The following is an 18,854-nucleotide window of genomic DNA, read 5'->3' on the forward strand; positions in this document are numbered from 1 at the left end:
AATGACTATTTCAAATATATTTACCTGTGAAAACTGTCAACCATTTTAAGTTGACCACGAAGATCTTTTTTAGTTAAGTGGTCCAGCATTCTAGCATCAACAAGACATTCCATAAAGTAACTGCGATACTGAGGGAGCCCCAAACTGGGAAGCCACTCGTTGCCAATCCACTCATGGTTCATATCACCATAGGCTAAAGTCTATTTAAAGAAAAACATTAAAGTGCAATTTAAAATAAGGAGCTTTTAAATATAAAGTGGGGGTTTGATCCAGAGTTGTATCCTGCTGGCAGGAGCATCCAGAGGTGATTTTCCCTATTTGTTCTTCCCTTCGCAGCCCCAAGTGCCACCACCCCCACTGTTCCAAAGCGTTCTCAACTCTCTGGAGTAGGTTTTTGGGGACATACAGGACTACAGGGAGATGGGGGAATGGGCAAATATCACCTCCTCCCCTGTTCAGCCAGCAGAAAAGCTCGGCTGAATCAAAAGCCTCCCGATGAAGGGAGCCTTTCCATCCACATGAGGCTTTTGCTGGACCCAACCCATAGTTTGTGCTCGAAGTTCATACTAGGTACAGTTTTTAACTACTGAAAAGGCAAAACCATGCCTTAAACTTAAATCCACTTCACACTTAATATAGCTACAAGTGTTTATGTAAACATGTGGTGTGTGAATCTCCAAATTTTCAGAGACCATGCCAGGGAGCTGCACCTAGAGACATGCATCACCCTTTCTCATGTAGAGGCATGCATCACCCTTTCATACTTCATGTGTTTACCACATCAGACACCACTAGATTACTGGTGCTCACCAGCTGCCACAAAGTAGGAATCGTTACTAGAACAATTTTAGTCAAATATTTGAATATGAATGTGTTAGCCAGGAACGGGGCGGGGGGGAGTAAAAGTCAGAATTAGCAGGCACACATTTTGATCTTTGGTTATACTTTCATGACTTTTTGCTGATTTTACACAAAATTCACATCCTCTAAGGAACACCAGTTTGGCACAAACATAGCTATTCGCAGTGCAATTCTATGCATGTCTACTCAGAAGTATGCTCTATTGAGTTCAGTGGAAATTACTCCCAGGTAAGTGCGTATAGCATTGCAGTCTGAAGTCCGTAGGACCACTGACCACACTGGCTGCGATCCAAGGAGTTGTGCTTTTAGCTCCATGTTGCAGCAGGACTTTTGACTATTTATTCTAGCATCAGGGGAAGACAATTTCTTCATATGCCTGTGACAAATTCCTAGAGAACATGCCTCAAGTAGAAGTCAGTATAATGCCAACTTCTAAGCCAAATTAATTTTTCAACATTTATTTTGGGTGGGAAAATTTGAAAGGAGTAAAAGTTTGCTCATTAAATTTCCCTCAAATGTGCAAATGCATATATTAAATTCGGTTTTATGGTTTAAGAAATCTTTAATGGATGTGTTTTATACAGAAGGTTTAAAAGAAGTCTCCAACCTGAGCCCAGCTTCCTTCCTCATCTTCCTGATGTTACGTTATTAGAAAAGCAAAAGAACACACAAATATTAGTATTTACAAGTTTAGTAATGCAAGCAAGTTCAAGGTAATGGCCGCAGTCCAGCATGCAGAGAAAGGCACATAACTGATGAAATGTGCAAACCTGAGTTAAGGTTTGAATTAGATAAACTTCTCAATAGAGGTGTTATCGGTGCCTGGACTGTGGCATATTTAGTATGTGTACATTGTACGTAGCCCTTTCTGTGCATAAAATGACTCCTCTGGATTGTGGCCATATTGCAAAGGTGAAACAACATCATGCTAATCATCTAAGAATTCAAGCATCATGCATCCAAAGTTATGTATATATGCATCTTTCTTTATATTTTCATACCTTCATGGAAATTAACCACCACATACTGTTGTTTTTCCACACAAGAAGCAGCATTTAAACCCAAGTGAAAGATTAAGCAGTGTTCTCATACAGTTCAGAAATCAGTGCACTGGTTTTGCCTGCAATACACCTAATCTCCAGCTCCAGCTCCAGACCCATCCCCACCCCCCACCCAATGACCTTGGTGGAAAAACATCTTACAGCATGATATATAGATTTCATAGAGGTTAGTAATTAAAATCAGTCAAACCCAAGGAAGATTTAGTTAATATTAATATTTCTACTCTTTGCAGAGACTAATGAAGCACATGATTCAAGCACTCAAGAAGAGGGGAAAGCACTGTAAAAACAGAAGCTTCAATGCTACAACTAACCGTTTGTGGTGTAGAGGTAAGATTTTCCATTTCTTCATGTGTTACCCAGACATTTCCTGTGGTCTAATATGACCCCACAGAGAACCAATCACATCCAGTGAAAGGAAAGCAGTAACAAAGAGGAAAGGTTGCAGAATATATAAGCAACAGGTACATATAAGGAGCAGGCATGGGCAAAAGCAATGGTTTCTAGACTGTTAAATATAGATTGATGTAAGATGCAACCCTGCAAGCAAATACATTTGCCTTAAAAAATAAGTTAATGCATACAGAACTACACAGTATTTAAGCAAGTTTTGAGAGTTGCTTACAATATGCCATCTGGCGACTCCAAATAAGCATCTTTGGGGATATTTCATTTGCTTTTAGTTCCTTACAGTTCATCTATCCCTCTGATCAGAGATTATGAATGTTCAGGAACTGCCTAGGGAGGTGGTGGGCTCTCTGTCACTAGAGGCATTGAAGCAGGAACTGGACAGCTATGCTTCAGAGATGCTTTAAACTGGATTCCAGCACTGAGCAGGGGATTGGACTCGATGGACTAAATGGCCCCTTCCAACTCTATGATTCTATACTACACCATAGTATACAGAGGGTCAGTTCCTCCCCTTGTGCACCCCATCTAATTAAACACTTCTGGTTTGTGGTAAACCATATAGTTTGTTGTTACGTCCTAACAGTAAAACTGTAATTTGCAAGCCAGAAACCGACTTGCAATCCTTGTCTGGAGGGCAAGTGCAAATCACAGTTTGCTACTGTGGAGAAAACAATGAATTATGGTTTATCACAAACCAGGAAATAATTAAGTGGAATGTGCAAACACAAGACTCAGCCATGTAACATAAAACCATGATTCAGTATTATATGTGAACTGGACTGAGTTAAGTAGGTGGCTTTTGCCACCAAATTACTTTTCAAATAAAATGTAATCAGATTTAAATTCATTCATAATATGATATGACAAGATAAATATTGGTTCCATGGAAACAGGAACCCTGGATCCTAACATTTTTACATTATTGATGCTTGCTAACTCTTTGTCAGATAGTTTTCTTTGAAACCACCGTACAAACGCAGCAGAATATTCATAGGAGCCACAGTTACAATAATCCAGGGGTGGACAACCTCAGGCTCGGGGGCCAAATCCAGCCCTCCTGGGGTCCCGGTTTGGCCCTCCGGAGTTTCCCAGATGGCCCCTCCCTCCTCCCCATGGCCCCACCTCCTTTCCCCCAACTACTGATTGTTTGGTGGTTTCCCAGCATTTGTGAAGTTTTTTTTTCTCCATTCTAAAAGGCTGAAATGCCTCTCCTAAGGCTCAGTTACTGGCAGAAGAGTTCTACACTAAAATATTTTAGTATTTTTTGTATTTTTGTCCAATTCTTTTTTGCATTTGGCCCCACCCCTTTGCCTTTGGCCGTACCCAGCACTGGAATGGAGGCCTGCCAAAGGGAGACAGGACACCTGTCAGGTTCAGCAGAATTGTGAAATCCTGTTTAATTATCATCATCATTTAGATGACAAAGAGAGAGTAAGTGGCATGTTCTTTTCTCAGTCTAATATTTACTATATGCCAGCTTTAAATAGGTAATCACCTTTAGCCAGATGTTACTATAACGCGTTGCAAACTTATTTAGACAGCTCATTTCACTTTATCATTTTTTTACTTACTTTCCTCGACCTCATTTTTTTTCCTATTAGAATATTTGGCCTTCTTGATGCAGGTCTACACAAGGTAAAATTCTAAACGATTTGCTAGTTTCTCATTACTCAAATAAAGTAATTCTCTTCCAATTTCTCTTACCGTTCTTGATGTAGGAGGAGCAGATGGGCTTGTTAGTGACATAATCTCTTGAATGGCAAGTCTCAGCTTTAACCTATGTAGAGGATTACTGATGCCAATTTCACGCTGTATTTCAGTATCAGATAAGGCTGACATTATAGCACCACTTTTCACATTTGCACGGCAAGCAGCTACGTACCAGGCTGGCATCCCAACCCACAACTAGCCAAGAGAAAAAAAGAGAATTATTTATAAGTTTCAAGTTAGAAGTAATATTGTGCCGAGTCCAATATTGCAAAAGAGTCCTTACCTCTAACCAGACAACCACAGTGGGCCCATCCCATTGAGCAAAGGGTAGACCTTGCCTCCGAGCTTCTTCAAGCAGTTCATGCCTAAAAAAACCCAGAAAAATATACTACTGAAGTGGTTACTTCAACATATTTGCTTCATTGGTAATTTTCCCTTCTTTCAACAATTCTAAACGCAGCACAATATTCACAAGAGTCACAAGGCTATGATAAACACACTGCATAAGATTAGTAGAATGGTAAAACTATTTGAATAATAGACTGTGTTCATCCTACTGAAAGCAGAATCCATCACACTGCAGAGGCTCTTAGCCTAAATTATTTATCATGTACAGGTGTGCTAGAAAAACATAGTAAAGTACAGCCCCAGTATGAAGATGGTTTGAGAACCTGTGGTAACTGCTACTGAGAAACACTGGCAAGTGGGGAAACAGATTGGCCCTGAGGGCTGGAATACCTCTTAGGGACTGGAAATGTTAGAGGGGAGGGGGCCCTCCCTCAAGCCCTTCTGCCTGACATCATCTAGCCCCCTTTCCCTTTCTCTGCAAAGAGAGGCACAGGTTCAGCAAAGTGGACTCAGCTGGCTTCTTGAGGCGCTAGTTGAGTCCCAAGCCAGCTTCACTCCCCTCCCTTCATGGGCTCTTTGGAGCACAGTTACTCTCCTGCCCCCCTCCCTTGGAGGAGCCAGGGCTTCACAGTGCGGCCTCACCCAAGGCCTCTGCAGCTTGGATGGGGTGGCCCAACAGGCTGAATTTGGTCTGTGGGCCAGAGGTTCCACAACTCTGTACTAATGGTTTAGAAGGTTTTAGAAGAAATAAATGCTTATGTGTTGTGCAGCTATTTTGGCATATTAATTTTGGCCAGTACGCTTGAGGTATATAGCAGTGCTTGCTTAAGTTTCAATTGGACCTCTAAAACAAAACTTAAGTCCTCTCTACTCCACCCACACAATAGGGAGCATCGCTCAGTGGTAGAGCATGTGCACTGCATGCAAAAGATCCCAGGTTCAATCCCTGGCATCTCCAGGCTGGGCTTGAAAAACTCCTGAAACCCTGGAGAGCTGCTGCTGGTCATTGTCAACAATATAAGGCTAGATGGACCAATGGTATAAGGCAGCTTCCTGTATTCCTATGATACTGAAAGAATCTGCCTCACAAAAAATAAAATAAAAGAAGACAACACCATCATCACTTCTGTACTCTTCACAGGAAGCATCTTTTCACCATACTTATGTTTCCAAATAATGTTCTACATATTCATGTTTCATGAAAAACATTATTCAAATATGCTAGGCAAAGTGATCTGCCTTCCATGTTTTTACACAACAGTTCACGTAGCATCATTCCATGGGACTGAACACACACACACCAAACTGTTCAGATTGGCACACAATTCCTTCATGGTTCCCTTCTACAGTTTTTGCATGGCCCTTCATGGTGTTCACATTTTATTTGCTGTGTAGACAGAGTAAGGAAAGACTTGAAGCAGTATAATCCAAGTGTCTTGTGTTGCTCTCTAAAACAGGCATTCTCAAACTTCCTAGCTTACGGGATTCATTTACATGTACAATGCACTACCAAGGAACTACTGCACATCTCTCATGGAGCTACTTACTACATGTTGGACAGGATTCTGGGAAATAGTCTAATGTGCATAGTTGGGTGATGGGCAGCCCTGTTGGCCTTACCATTGCCTTACCATGAAGCAAGTGTGTGCCTCCACCCCTCAACTGGCCAAGCAACATTCTTCAATGTTTTTTGATCTGGGACCAACCTTTAACCCAATCCTACTACATAGGAATCACTTTTCATTTTTAATATACATGTTGATCTTTCTGCTTCTCTCTCCCTTCCACATTCTATATTTCTCTATGCCCCCATCCATTTTTCTGCTTTACATTTTATTTTTAAAAGTTTTAAAATAGGGGTGCTTCTGCCCACTAGATAACACAACTTAGATTGGCCCACAACCAAGTTTTGGGTCCCAATCCACCAGTTAAGAACTAATGCCCCAGAATATACTCTTGGGGTGTGATTTTTAGGCTATGCTTGGTAGTGGTTGGAAAGCTCTTAGGAAAATTTATTCATCACTACTTATCTTCTAATGGAAGAACCCCCAACAACATTTTGAGGAAGCTCAGAGGCTCCCAAGTTCAGAGGCTTCTGTCTAATGGGCAGCAATCCCCCTTAGAGTCTGTGGAGGAATAAAGTGAAAGTGATAGGGAGTGGGATGGTAGATGAACTGAAGAACATTGCTATAATGACTCTGAAGACTGAACATCCAAGTACACAGGCAGATTTTACTCTTCTTTTGCAATGTTGGCAACACCACCCCTACAAAAATGGAGTACTGCAATATGGCTTCTAAAAAGCAAGTCAAATAGTATAAAATCAAATGCTAGGAAGCTTAACTGTGTGAGTTAAGAACCACACAATCAGTTTTTAAATATTTATAGTATGATGTTAGGCAGCCCACTGACAAATAATGTTATGTGTAATTCATGAAGATATTTACAGACTGTTGCTGAAAGTATTTCAGCAGAATGTTCTTTCATACCCATCTTGCAAGAAAAAACATTTTATCAATGTAATCACTGATATTTATGGAACAACGAAAAGGAAATTAAACCCAACAACAAAAACAAAGGATTAATAATAAAGCTGAAATATAAGGTGCTGTTGCACTCATGTCCTGCTTGTGGGTTTTCTGTTGACAGCTGGTTGGCCACTGTGTAAACAGAAAGCTGGACAAGACAGACCCTTGGTCTGATCCAGCATGGCTCTTATGTTCTTAATATCAACAAAATAAATGAATTTCACAAACACTTTACAAATTCAAACAAGTTTTACAGCCAGGGTACAAAATTTGCCAAACCAAAGGCTAATCCTAAAAAGCTATAAAATGTGCTATTTGTAAAGTGTTTGTGAAATTCATTATTTTGTTGATATTATGGGTTGTATCAAATAATGTCAGTCTGCTGATGGAAGCAGTTCTGTCAGTGGAACTGGGAGGGGGTGATTCCCCCTGCCTCCTGAGTGCCCTCAAGATCTGTTCTGGAGGGCTTCCAAGCTGTAACAGATTTTTGGGTGGTGGAGAGGGCTGCATGACAGAGGAGAGAAAGTCCCACTGTGCTAGCAGATGTCCCCTAGTGCGACACTGGATTTAACGCTATATATCCCAACTTGATTGGTCATCAGAAGATCAACAGTGTTTAATACAAGTCTATCTTATTTCCCCAACACATCACACTTCCACAGTCTGCATAAGTTAAATTAAAATCAACTTACCCTGATTTTGCACTACCACACCAAATGGAAAATTAAAAAGGGAATAAAGCAAATAAAGGAAATAAAATGTAAAAATGAGATTAACACACGGTACTTACTACAGATTTTTTTAAATGAAAATGGACATGCACTATGGATGAAGAAAGACCGACAGGACACTGACAAGATGAAGAATTCATTTAGTTCTCTACATATAGTACAACATGAAATAGATTTCTCCCCAAACATTCCTCAAATCTAAATTTTAGAAAGGATCGAAGCACAATGGATTTAAGGGCACACTCCTATATCGAGTTATACCAGCTGAGGAGCTACAAGACTTGGTGCCAGCAGAACGCTAGTTTGCACGTAACATAACACCAATTCATGAGTTATTTAACCCACAAATTGTCAGGGATGCACAAGTGCGCTGTCTCTGGCGTGCTCCTCACTTCCACTTTCTGTAAACAATCTACAATCACCTGTTTATAGGTTGTGAGCGTGATGTCCAAATTCAGGTTATTTAGGGATTTATTTATTAGATTTATTAGCCGCCCATCTGGCTGGCTACCTGGCCACTCCAGGAGGCGTACAGTACAAATAACAACACAAAATACAACATAATCAACTGAACAAAATAACATTGCTCTAAAAAACGCCTAACCCACCCCAAATGCCCACCTTAACAGCCAGGTTTTCAAAGCCTGATGGAAGCTCATCAAAGAGGGGGCATGGAGGTGGTCACTAGGGAGGGAATTCCACAAACTCTGGATTAAACAACCCAGAGTTAACCCAAGAACAAATTGTAGGTTAACGGCTCGCTCTTGACAACACATGGGTTATATAACCCATAGATTGTTGTTACATGCGAATATACCACTGCCCTGATAGATATATTGGTCAAATAGCAAGGAAATGCAAAAAATAAAGTGGGTGACAAAGTAAAGCTTAACTGTATGCAAAGCAAACATCATTAACTGCTGTTGTCAATAGTCACTGTGGTTATTTTGTATACATTTAAGTTTAAAAAGACTTAATTGAATTGACACTGGCCTTACCTTTTGCATTGAAATGCTATTTTGACCCCAATGTTTTACATTTTTGTCTCTACATCCATGTTATTTACTCAGGTCCTAAGGCTTGTTGCAGCATATATGTATTTTATTATTTCAATTGATGGCTGTTTGTAAACTTTGCATAAAATAAAACAGATAAAACTATAAAGAGGCATCATAAAATATGTACAATAAAAATGTTCAACAAAGTAAAAATTTAAAAGCAGGACAGAATTAAAGATATGGTTTTACTTCTAACAGAATCAAGTGAGGGGATATGATGGGCTTCCCTTCGGAGGTTCACAAGTACAGGGCACCACCACCGAGTCTGTTATCAATAGTGTAATCTCACTTCCCTTGGTTGTGAAACCCTTGATAGGCACTCTTAGCTCTTGGGAGGGGGTTCATATGGGACAAGGTGTTACCTCAAGTATCCTGGAACCAGGACTTTTAGGCCTTTAAAGGGTTGGAATTGGCACCTTGAATTTTACCCAGAAACAAACTGGAAGTCAGTGTAACTCTTGCAGAGTTGGTGTAATTTACTCCCTGCATGCTGCCTCTAGGCCTCTGCATTCTAGCCCTGCTGAAGTTTCCAAGTTGTCTCCACAGCAACCACACATATAAGCACTCATGATGACTACTGACTACTCTCTCAGAGCCATGCCACAAATCATGATATTACAGAAAAATTGCAGACAGATGCATCAAGCATAGATATTTATGACAGTCATACTATAATGATTTTGCATTCATACACATACTTAAAGGTTCCGTAAAAAAGATGTGAAAGGAAAACAGACACTTCTTAATCAACATAACTATGAAAAAATCTGGTCTATGTGCAAGTTTCTTTAGCTTACTTTTTTTGTAGTTTTCTACTCTTTTCTGCTTGTCCTCCGAGTTTTCCAAGTCCCAAGCCATCCTGAGTTGAACTTTCTGCTTCTATTACACTAACTGCAATAATTCAAGAAGCTGTTAGCATACAATAATTACTGTAATGAATATTTTATGACATTTGTGTTTTTCTCGCCAACTGTTTCAGCATACAGGTTTATCAGTGTATAGAGATGCCTCAAGTTATTTAGTGACCTCAAAGCTACATACATAAATTGACTTCAGACAATCTACATGACTATATCGATCAAAAGTCTTGAAACCTCACAACATCTGAGAATCACGGAAGCTGGTGGTCTGACCCGAACATGGTAGGGTAGGTGTGAAGATCCGTGTGGGGTATATGAAGGCCAGTCACTGCTCTTGCTGCAACAAAGCCAAGCCAATGGCGCACTTCTTCAGTGTGTGACACTGAAGACTAAACTTTTCTAGCTTCAACATGTCATTATCTTGTACACTGTCCAGAGAGCTTCGGCTTATGCTTCGGTACACAAATATAATTATAATAAATAATATGAGAAGATCAGAAAAATCCTTCTTTAAAAAAAAAAAAGAGAGAGAGAAGAGGGAGTTCTGGAGAGCTCACCAAACCCCCTGCTTCACTGCAACTATGCAGGGCTGGTCTGGGAAGGCAAGGTAGCCTCTCCCCATGGAAGAGATTTACAGAAATTAGACCCTGCCTGATGCTCTAGGATGAAGCACTATGCCAATGTTTCTGGAATGCCCTCTAGGAGCCATAGGAGAATGAAATATTTGGAAAGAAGCAGGTACACATTCATCTGTGTACACAAGTGAGCCTACATCTTGTTAAGGGTATGCTACTTATATTGCTAGGATAGTACAAGGTAGGTGCAATCTGCAAACTACACAGCTAGAAATTAATAATCTTTCTTTACTTTGTACTCTATACAGTAATTATTGTTAACAATTGCTCAGCCTTCCGCTTTGGGTACAATAATGTACCAACCTTGTCCCAAGCTGTCTTTGTTGATCTGTCCAGGTCGACCTTTTTCTTTCTTACCAAACAGGCGACCTATTGAGGACTTGATTCCCTTCTTTTTAGGGGCTTTATGAAGGGAATCTTGGCTACTATTACTGCTGCTGGGATTGCTTACTTGTCCATCTTGAGAACCTGTGGAACTATAAAACAAGTACCATTCAGTCTTTTACAAAACATGCACTATACACATTTTAATTACACATTGAATTTTCAAGCTTCACTAAACTTTTGGGAGCAACCTGTGGTTCAAGTGAAAGCTAGGGAGGGTTGTCAATCTCCTTTTTATTACACTATCCTAGTTTTTATAATAGTATTGCTCATATTGAAAATAGGAATCCTCTAGAACATATCCATGATTTTTAAAGGCAATGAATCACTATCACCACATTACTTTCTACTATCTTATGCTTAATGATTGCAGTCAAAAGCTCAGAAACCTGTACTAATGTGGATTGCTATTAATACAGTTATGCACTGGTTTTAATTAACTAATAGATAGTTAACTGAATTAACAGCAATCTAAATTAGTACAGGTTTCTGAGCTTCTGACTTCAGCTATTAAGTGCAAGACATAGTAGAAAGTAATGCGGTAGTGATCCAGTGATCTAGCTCGATGGTGGTGAACTAGTGAATGGATTTGGCTTTACAGTGGGTAAATAGCCCTTAATTTTATACACTGAAGCCTTCAAGTAACGTTACCTAGCTGCCAGAGCTGGACACATTGCACCTGCCCCACCTGAGTGAAGTCATACTTGCTGGCACCCCTAGGTACTGCCCCTGCCATAATACACCCATATAGCCCCCCAAGGAAGGGGGTCTGCCAACTAAATTCCCCTTAGGGAGGGTCTGCCCCACAGCGGGGAGGGGGCAGCCATATGGACTACTCCCCCCTGGTTTCAAACTGTCTTGACTGCAAAGCTATGGGCAGGTTAGGGAAGTCTGCCACCTAGTGATTGAAGATGGTACTGCACGTTTCAAACACATGGACACAATTAAAATTAATTAATGCACTTTAACAACAAAATAACATTAGTTATTGGGTGGATTACAAATGTAATAAATAAATAAATAACCCTGAGGTGTTCACCTCTAAGGTCCCCTTAGAATGCATGCCATGTTTCCAGTGTCTAGGTTTCATGGGTTTGGTGCTATGGTGCTGATAGACAAAAAGACACATATCCTCTTTTATCATTATAGATGGTTGTAGGAAATTATCTACTTTTGATATGTTTTAGCATTTTATTACAGTTTATAAATGTAGCATTTTTTAATTTATAAAACATGTATAGACTGCCTTTCAGCCCTAACAAAGGCTCCAAGGTGCTTTACAATACAACCAAAACCAATAAAATCACTAAAACAATATTAACCAGAATTAAAGACAAAAATTAAGAAGCCAGAGAAGATAGAATATTAAAACTTGAATATCAAACCACTGAAGCCCAGACAGATTAAAAACTTTTACTGCCCACCTAAAACACATCAGGGAGAGAGCTAGTCTAACCTCTTTCCCACCTCTTTCTAACCTCTTTCCCACCTCTTTATGGAGCTCCATAATCAGGGTGCTGCCACAGAAAAGTTTCTGCCTCTGCATTCCAACTAAGTAAACCTCTTGAGGAGATGGGATATAAAGGTCTCTGACGATGAACGTAACCTACAGGCAGGTTCATATGGGAGGTGACTGTCTTTCAGAATATCCTGGCCCCAAGCTGTTTAAGGCTTTATAGGCAAGAACCAGGCAAACCTCCTTAAGAATTCTTTTTGACTGTAAGACAGGATAGACATTTTAAACAAATGCAGTTCAATCCTAAGCATATTTACTCAGAAGTAGTCAAATGGAAGTTGCTCCCTAGTAAGTCTGCTTAGGACTGCAGCTTTAGTCTGAAACTAGGAGTCGGAGATTGTGTGGCTGCTATCAAAAGCAGCAGACCCACATCTCTTTCATCTTTTCAAATAGTGCAAGGAAGAAATGTGATGTGTTTGTTCAGGAAAGGGCAGGACAGTGATACTGGGCACATAAGGAGGGAATAGGATTCAGAAAGCACAGACACAAAAAAGACAAGGGGTCCAGAAGAATGAGAAATAAGGACCTGAGGGGAAGAGGAAATAAAGGCCTATGGGGAATGGCAGTTGGGGAAGGGAGGGGGCCGAGAAAGGGTAAATTCAGAAAATGCAGAGTCTATGGACAATACAGGGTGGCAGGAAGGAAGTACACCAATAAGGGGCCATTGAAGCTGGGCATCGGCATTTACAATATCATATACTTACCCGACTAAACTCTGGATGCAGGTCTTTAGCTTTAACTATATTCATAAAAACACTTACTTTCTGAGATCTCTTATATCTTCATGGCTCACAGTATGCAAGGCTCCTTTATAGGCTCTATCCAAATGCAAAGATCGAGGTGAAGAGGGTGGTGAGGTCTCACATTTAATTGTGGTCTTGTCATCTCTAACTTCTTCTCTAGAAACTGGAGACTAAGAAGGAATGCAAGTTGAGTATTACTTCATGTCCAACAAAGAGGCAGAATATCCCATTAAAGAGTTCTAAGTGTTACAGATTTTATAAATTCAACAACTGCCATTTCCACATGTGAATAGATGTAATCCTGTTTCAACAAAGAAAAGTACATGAAGACTATGCAGGTTAGAGATGTAGTGATAGATTTTTCTTGTTCTGTCCATTTTTGTTTACCTAGTGGAGGGTATGGCAGTTTACAAGAAACACTTATTTCTTGCAATTATAAACATTTGAAATTGACTTTGGTGAAACCGATCAAACTAATTCCAATGTTAAGGGGTGGAATTCAGAGGGGTATTTCACCAGATTTGCCTTTTCCAAAAGCATGCTTCAGTACCCCAGTACTGCTCTATAAACTTTGTTCAAAACAGAAATGTAAGGGTTTGGGGAAATACCTTTTCAAAATGGGAAAGACCGCTGTTACAGACTTCTCCTTTGACAAGCCCTAATATCTAAAGTCTTTTTTGAACTCTTGGGAATGCAAGTGGGTTGAAAGTTTGTGGAGAAGGAGATTGGGCAGGGCACTGTCAATATGTAACAGAGGGGGGCACAGAAATTGGTTCCCATGTTTTTATGATTTGCTGATGCATCAGAAGAGACACAACTATGAATCTGGCATAAGATGCAATATTCACGCTTACCGCAATGTTTTAACCCACTTAGTGAGTTGGGAATATAGATTAAGTAAGTCGCGCTTAGGTCTCATTGAAATCTATGTGAAAAGTTTGTCAAGGTTTGACAAATTTGATTTCAATGGGACTTAAGTGCAATTTGATGTGGTCAATTAGCAATTAATTAGTGAGAAGCTGTCCCTGCTCTCTTGTGATGCTAATGTCTTTGAATTACTGAGGCCTGGTGTTCAGTAATATACTATCAGTGCAGGGGACTGATTCCCCAGTAGCTGCTCCAGGGCCAGCAAGACATTCATACTGTTAAGATTTAAGCTGCTTGAGTTAGGGACTTGTCCTCTCATACTCTAAAGAACCATGTACACTGATGGCACTATATAAACAAAGAATAAGAGGGCTGGGGAAGAGAAGATCGTTACATCACTGATCCACCAGTGCTTCTACCAGCCTCTTCCACTAAGACTTATGAAAGTCAGGAGCTGCTGATGCCATCTGCCCATTAAGGTCTGATGAAACTGTAGTGGAAACCTTTAGAATAAACCTATTTTAGAATGTGTATTTCTTTGATACATTTCAGCTGAAGAGCAGTATATTAATATTCTAAAATATCTAAAAGTTATTGTAAGTACTAAGTTTAAATATGAAATAACAACTTACACAAGTAAAAGTATGCTCAGTTATGGCAAGCTTTTGAGGACCACTAAAACAGAAGAGGGAGGCCCACACAACACCATTAGAATGCATATGTTCCCTAAGTACTCACACTAAAGAGATGCATCTGCCCTATTCCGCTTTAGAGGATAATATGCAATTATGTTTGAAATGTTTATGATTAGCTAGCTATGCATGAGTATGGTGAGCAAGGATGAGTGACTGTTGTTCTATGCCAATTATCTGCAGTAGCCTGGCACGGCTCAGGTTCCTTTCCACTTTGGTTTTGGCAGGAGCCAAATGTAGAAACACAGGAATGAATCCCTGCCTTCTTGGATTGCAGTATCACTGCTGCAGTGAGATCATGGGGAAGATCAGGCATAGAAAGAGAATGCAGGGAAATACTATGAACACAGTCCCAGCCCACATAGCTCTTAAATTGGAAGGGAAGACCTTACTTTTTGAATGGCAAGTATGTAGTCATGCACTGCCCAGTTTCTACCTCCACTCGTCAATATGGAAGTGTTACCACTGAAAGAGCACAGTGGGACAGGCCTACCAGGACAGCAAGCAAACAGTGGAGGTGAACATGAAGAACTGTTCTGCATAGTACCACTCCAGTCTTTTTGGTCATGCTGACCAAAGACTAATTACAGTATTTTTTAATGTATTATAAAACTACATCATTAATTTACAACAGTCAACATATATTTATTGCTGAAGATTTACCTTTCTATGGTGTTTCCTTAAATCACTAGGCTGACAGATGCATGCAAAGAAGAGAAATTAAGATAAAGCAGATTTGTTGATGATTCAAAACTGGAAAGCATTAATACAAGGAAAATATTTTATCTGTTATAACATTCTCTGGGGGAAGCCAAGACATATTTTTTTCCAATTAACCTGTCCATTAAACTATTGCTCAAACTAGAACACACTTCCTAAAAAGGTGTGCATGGTCAAAGTACCTCATTTGTAACTGTTTGCTTTCCAGAATAGTTTAAATTTAACCAACCTTGGAGGCCAGCTTTTAGGGCTGGTACAGAAAGTAATAGTGGGAATTCCTTAACCAAGAGTGAAGGATCACTCTGGAGTGTGAATTCATTCATGTTTTGTTGATGCACTAGTACATTTGTCACCATAAAATATATTTGGATTCTTAATTTTAACTAAGCATTTCTATAAATACATGCTATTTTGGACATGACATAGAGGTATTTCGGCTCTTATCAGGCTGTTTTGAAAGCTAGATAGCAAACGAAAAAACCAAAGTATTTTTTTTTTACTTTTTAATTACAGAATTAACTGTTCTCATCTGAATAATTTACAAACCAGAGTTTAGAGTAAGTAATAAAAGGGTAGTTTGATGATCTTCCTATAAGATGAAATTTACTATAGAATGGCTGCTGGGATCGGAAGAGAAAGAAAGTGAGCCACCTCTCATTAGACGTAATTTTCTGCCTATTCTGAACACAAATAAGATATGCTTCAGGATAAAGTCTTGGAAAATTTTGGAAAATGGAAAAAATGAGGAACAAAACAAGAGCTAATTATTGGCCTTTTTCTCCTATGGGGAGAAGAGAGGAAAATGGAGATACTTACTAGTGTCATGATGCCTAGTCTGTCCACTTCTCGAGCTGGACTATGTGGCATTCGTCGTGGGGTAGAGTGGCCACTATCAGGTGGAGAAGAACCAGAAAGGGAGCCACCAGGAAAGGGAGGAGGAATAGAGCCCATTGAACGAAATCGACCAAGGTTGTCTAAACTTCCACTACCAACACGGCTTTCAATTTCCTCTGCTCGCTGCTCAGTGTTTTCCTTTTCTTCTTGTATCAATCTAAATAATTGATAAATGATGCAATTCATTTATACAAGCATATGTGCTACAAGACAGACATGAACCAGGAACCAACCAACCAACCAAGCAAAACAGTGCACCTGCATAAATATTTGTACAGAATCCTACTATACACAGTGGTGGTGGGGAAGTCACACTCACTCACTCACTCTGCAGGATTAATTTAAGGAGCCTGTGCAGCATTGTCTGGCAATGTAGCAGGGATGAAAAGGAGAATATAGGTACAATGCTTTCAGGGAAGGACCATTGGTTTTAAACTATTCCACGCTGTGCAAAATGTCACTTAAATTCAAGAAGAATTTAAAATGGAAATTAATTTTCTAGCAAAAATGCCTCTTTCTTGCTGTAAAAGCATGGGAACACCATATACTTCTATATGTTTGCCTGGATTCAAATGACTGCAATTCAAAATGATTTTTAGGTGTCACTATCAAAGTTACATTGACATTTATATGGGTGCCAACAAGCAGCAAGTGGAATGGATTTAGATTTAGTTATATTTAGAGAAGACCTATTGAAACCAATGATTTCAGTGGGTCTACTCTAAGCAGGACTAAGTCTGGATCCAACCTATTATTTACAATTTAATAACTTAAGTTATAATATGAAGAGGACTATAGAGGACGATTTCATTGTATTGGTTCACATGTGCTCTTACAAGTCCTAATGAATGCTATGGTAAATTACATCCTTTTGTATTGCTTTTGGGGCTGTATGAACAGAGGTCATTTTGATTTTCAAAGCAAAAATAGTATTTGGGCAGCTGACATGCATGCCCCAAACCCTACCTCTATGAATATTTGCCAGGTTTTGCACCCATTCACAGTCATTGTTTCCTTGATCTGCCGCTGTTGCTTCTGCACATTTTTTCTCGCTTTTTTTTTTTTTTTTAAACAAGGCCTTCTTCTTGGAATTAGCAAACCAGACAGTCCCAGCCAACTGAATATCAGGTTGAGAATGTGTCAACATCACAATGCTATGCAGCCAATTAGAGTTGGCTGTGTAGCAACATCACTAAGGAGAAGATGAAGCCAACAGAGAATAAAGGTGACGATTCCTCACTCAATGAGCATATTTGCCCCCTTTTTGAAATAGTGTTGTCTGAACCCAGCCATGCTAACAAACCATGGTTTGTTAACCACAAACAACTCATGAAGAGAATCTATGGTTTGTTGTTGGGTTGTGAACTGGGGACTCCTATTCACAATAACTGTGACAGTAACTCCTCCGCATGGTAGATGCAAAGGGGGGTGGGGGGATAGATCTTTTTTAAAAGGACTTGCTGGGGACTCCGGGAAGTGTGGAATGGGAGCAAGACACTCACAAGTGTCACTTCAACACTTAAAACCTTCATGATCACCTTGCTAAGTGGGCAACCTTTTGTCCCCTTTTTCTGACTTGTCACTGTCAAACCATGTGCAAACTAGCCTATATGTTGTCTCATCTTGTCAATTTCCTTGTATGTTTCATACCACATGGCATTCCCTTTGACAGCTGAAACATACAAGGATATTGCCAAGGCAAGGCTACTCATACACATATCTGACAACGACAAGTGCGCACTTGCGCAACTTGTAAAAACTGACAAATAATAATAATAAAATTACGAACACATTTCTGCAAATTCTTGGGGTGGAAAAAATAATTTTAAAAATATTATAGCCCCATCTGCGCAATGGTCTGGGTTGGCAAATGAGTGATAGCCCCTCCAAAATGCCATATGGGCACTGATGTCACATTGCTGTCAGTGGCAGGAGAAGCTTGAGGTGACACAGACGGGCATGATCAGGAAGAGCGACAAGGGTTTTTGCTGCTCTTGCCAAGCAGCTCTTACCTGATCACCACAACCCATGATGGGATGATACCTATAATGGGTTACCCACGATAGGTTACCATGTCGTGTGATCCCAGTCACTGAGTTGGATCCAGAGTAGGTTAGTCATGCTTTAATCCAGGGTTGGACAACTTACGGGCCTCCAGATGTTGGAGGACTGCAACTCCCATCATTTCTAGGCAGCACAGCCAATGGTGAGGGATGATGGGCTAAGTTGTCCACCCCTGCTTTATTCCCATTGATTTCAATAGGATTAAAGTGTGACTAACTTAACTGGATGTGTCTGATTAAAAGTATGTTCAGATCTGCCCTTAATATACCTATTTCCAGTCTTAAATACTGCCTTGACACAAACACAGGCACAAAACCGGATAAAGCTGTGCCCCTTTTGGGACGTTCTATTAAAGCTAATAACACTTCCTACTAGCTCTTCTTCATCAAGAATAATTTGGTGCTTGCATTAGGGCCAATAATTTTAACATTCACAAAAGAACTGAACAGTAGCAGATATGGGATTGGACCCTAACTTTTTGCTCCATGAACTGAAGGAGTTTCTGTTCATATAAGGAGAACTACAGGCATGCAAGTGGTCCTTCATGGAGCAAAAGTTACAATCCAAGCTATTGAAGGAAACCATACGATGATGACAGACAGAAACGATTTTTCAAGAAGTCTGGCAAATTGCAACAATCAGATCTATATCAAGACACACACGATAAAAAGTATTGTGTAAATTAAGTATATCTTCCATGAAGAGAAATGAGGCTAAACAAGTTAGCCTATAGTAAAAAAAAAAAATACTGTCTCCAAATATAACATTGGA

At 39.9% G+C, this 18,854-nt stretch overlaps 1 protein-coding gene across 3 annotated transcripts in view; it reads right to left on the minus strand.

Moving 5' to 3' along the window:
* Positions 1–18,854, minus strand: part of PPFIA1 (PPFI scaffold protein A1) — a 90,741-nt gene that overhangs the window by 18,999 nt on the left and 52,888 nt on the right. The window contains exons 17-26 of one of the 3 annotated variants that reach the window (XM_084851992.1): positions 15,942–16,176; positions 15,069–15,098; positions 12,865–13,016; positions 10,507–10,679; positions 9,506–9,599; positions 4,327–4,408; positions 4,038–4,238; positions 2,237–2,299; positions 1,469–1,495; positions 25–200 (exon numbers count right to left, since the gene is read on the minus strand). In XM_084851992.1, the coding sequence (XP_084708118.1) occupies positions 25–200; positions 1,469–1,495; positions 2,237–2,299; positions 4,038–4,238; positions 4,327–4,408; positions 9,506–9,599; positions 10,507–10,679; positions 12,865–13,016; positions 15,069–15,098; positions 15,942–16,176 (1,233 nt within the window). The remainder of the gene's footprint in view (positions 1–24; positions 201–1,468; positions 1,496–2,236; positions 2,300–4,037; positions 4,239–4,326; positions 4,409–9,505; positions 9,600–10,506; positions 10,680–12,864; positions 13,017–15,068; positions 15,099–15,941; positions 16,177–18,854) is intronic. The other 2 variants (XM_084852002.1, XM_084852013.1) reach the window with 2 other exon arrangements.

The sequence above is a fragment of the Heloderma suspectum genome, chromosome 1 (assembly GCF_057233095.1).
Source record: "Heloderma suspectum isolate Gila_16-S chromosome 1, 16-S_ref, whole genome shotgun sequence".
Classification (NCBI taxonomy): domain Eukaryota; kingdom Metazoa; phylum Chordata; class Lepidosauria; order Squamata; family Helodermatidae; genus Heloderma; species Heloderma suspectum.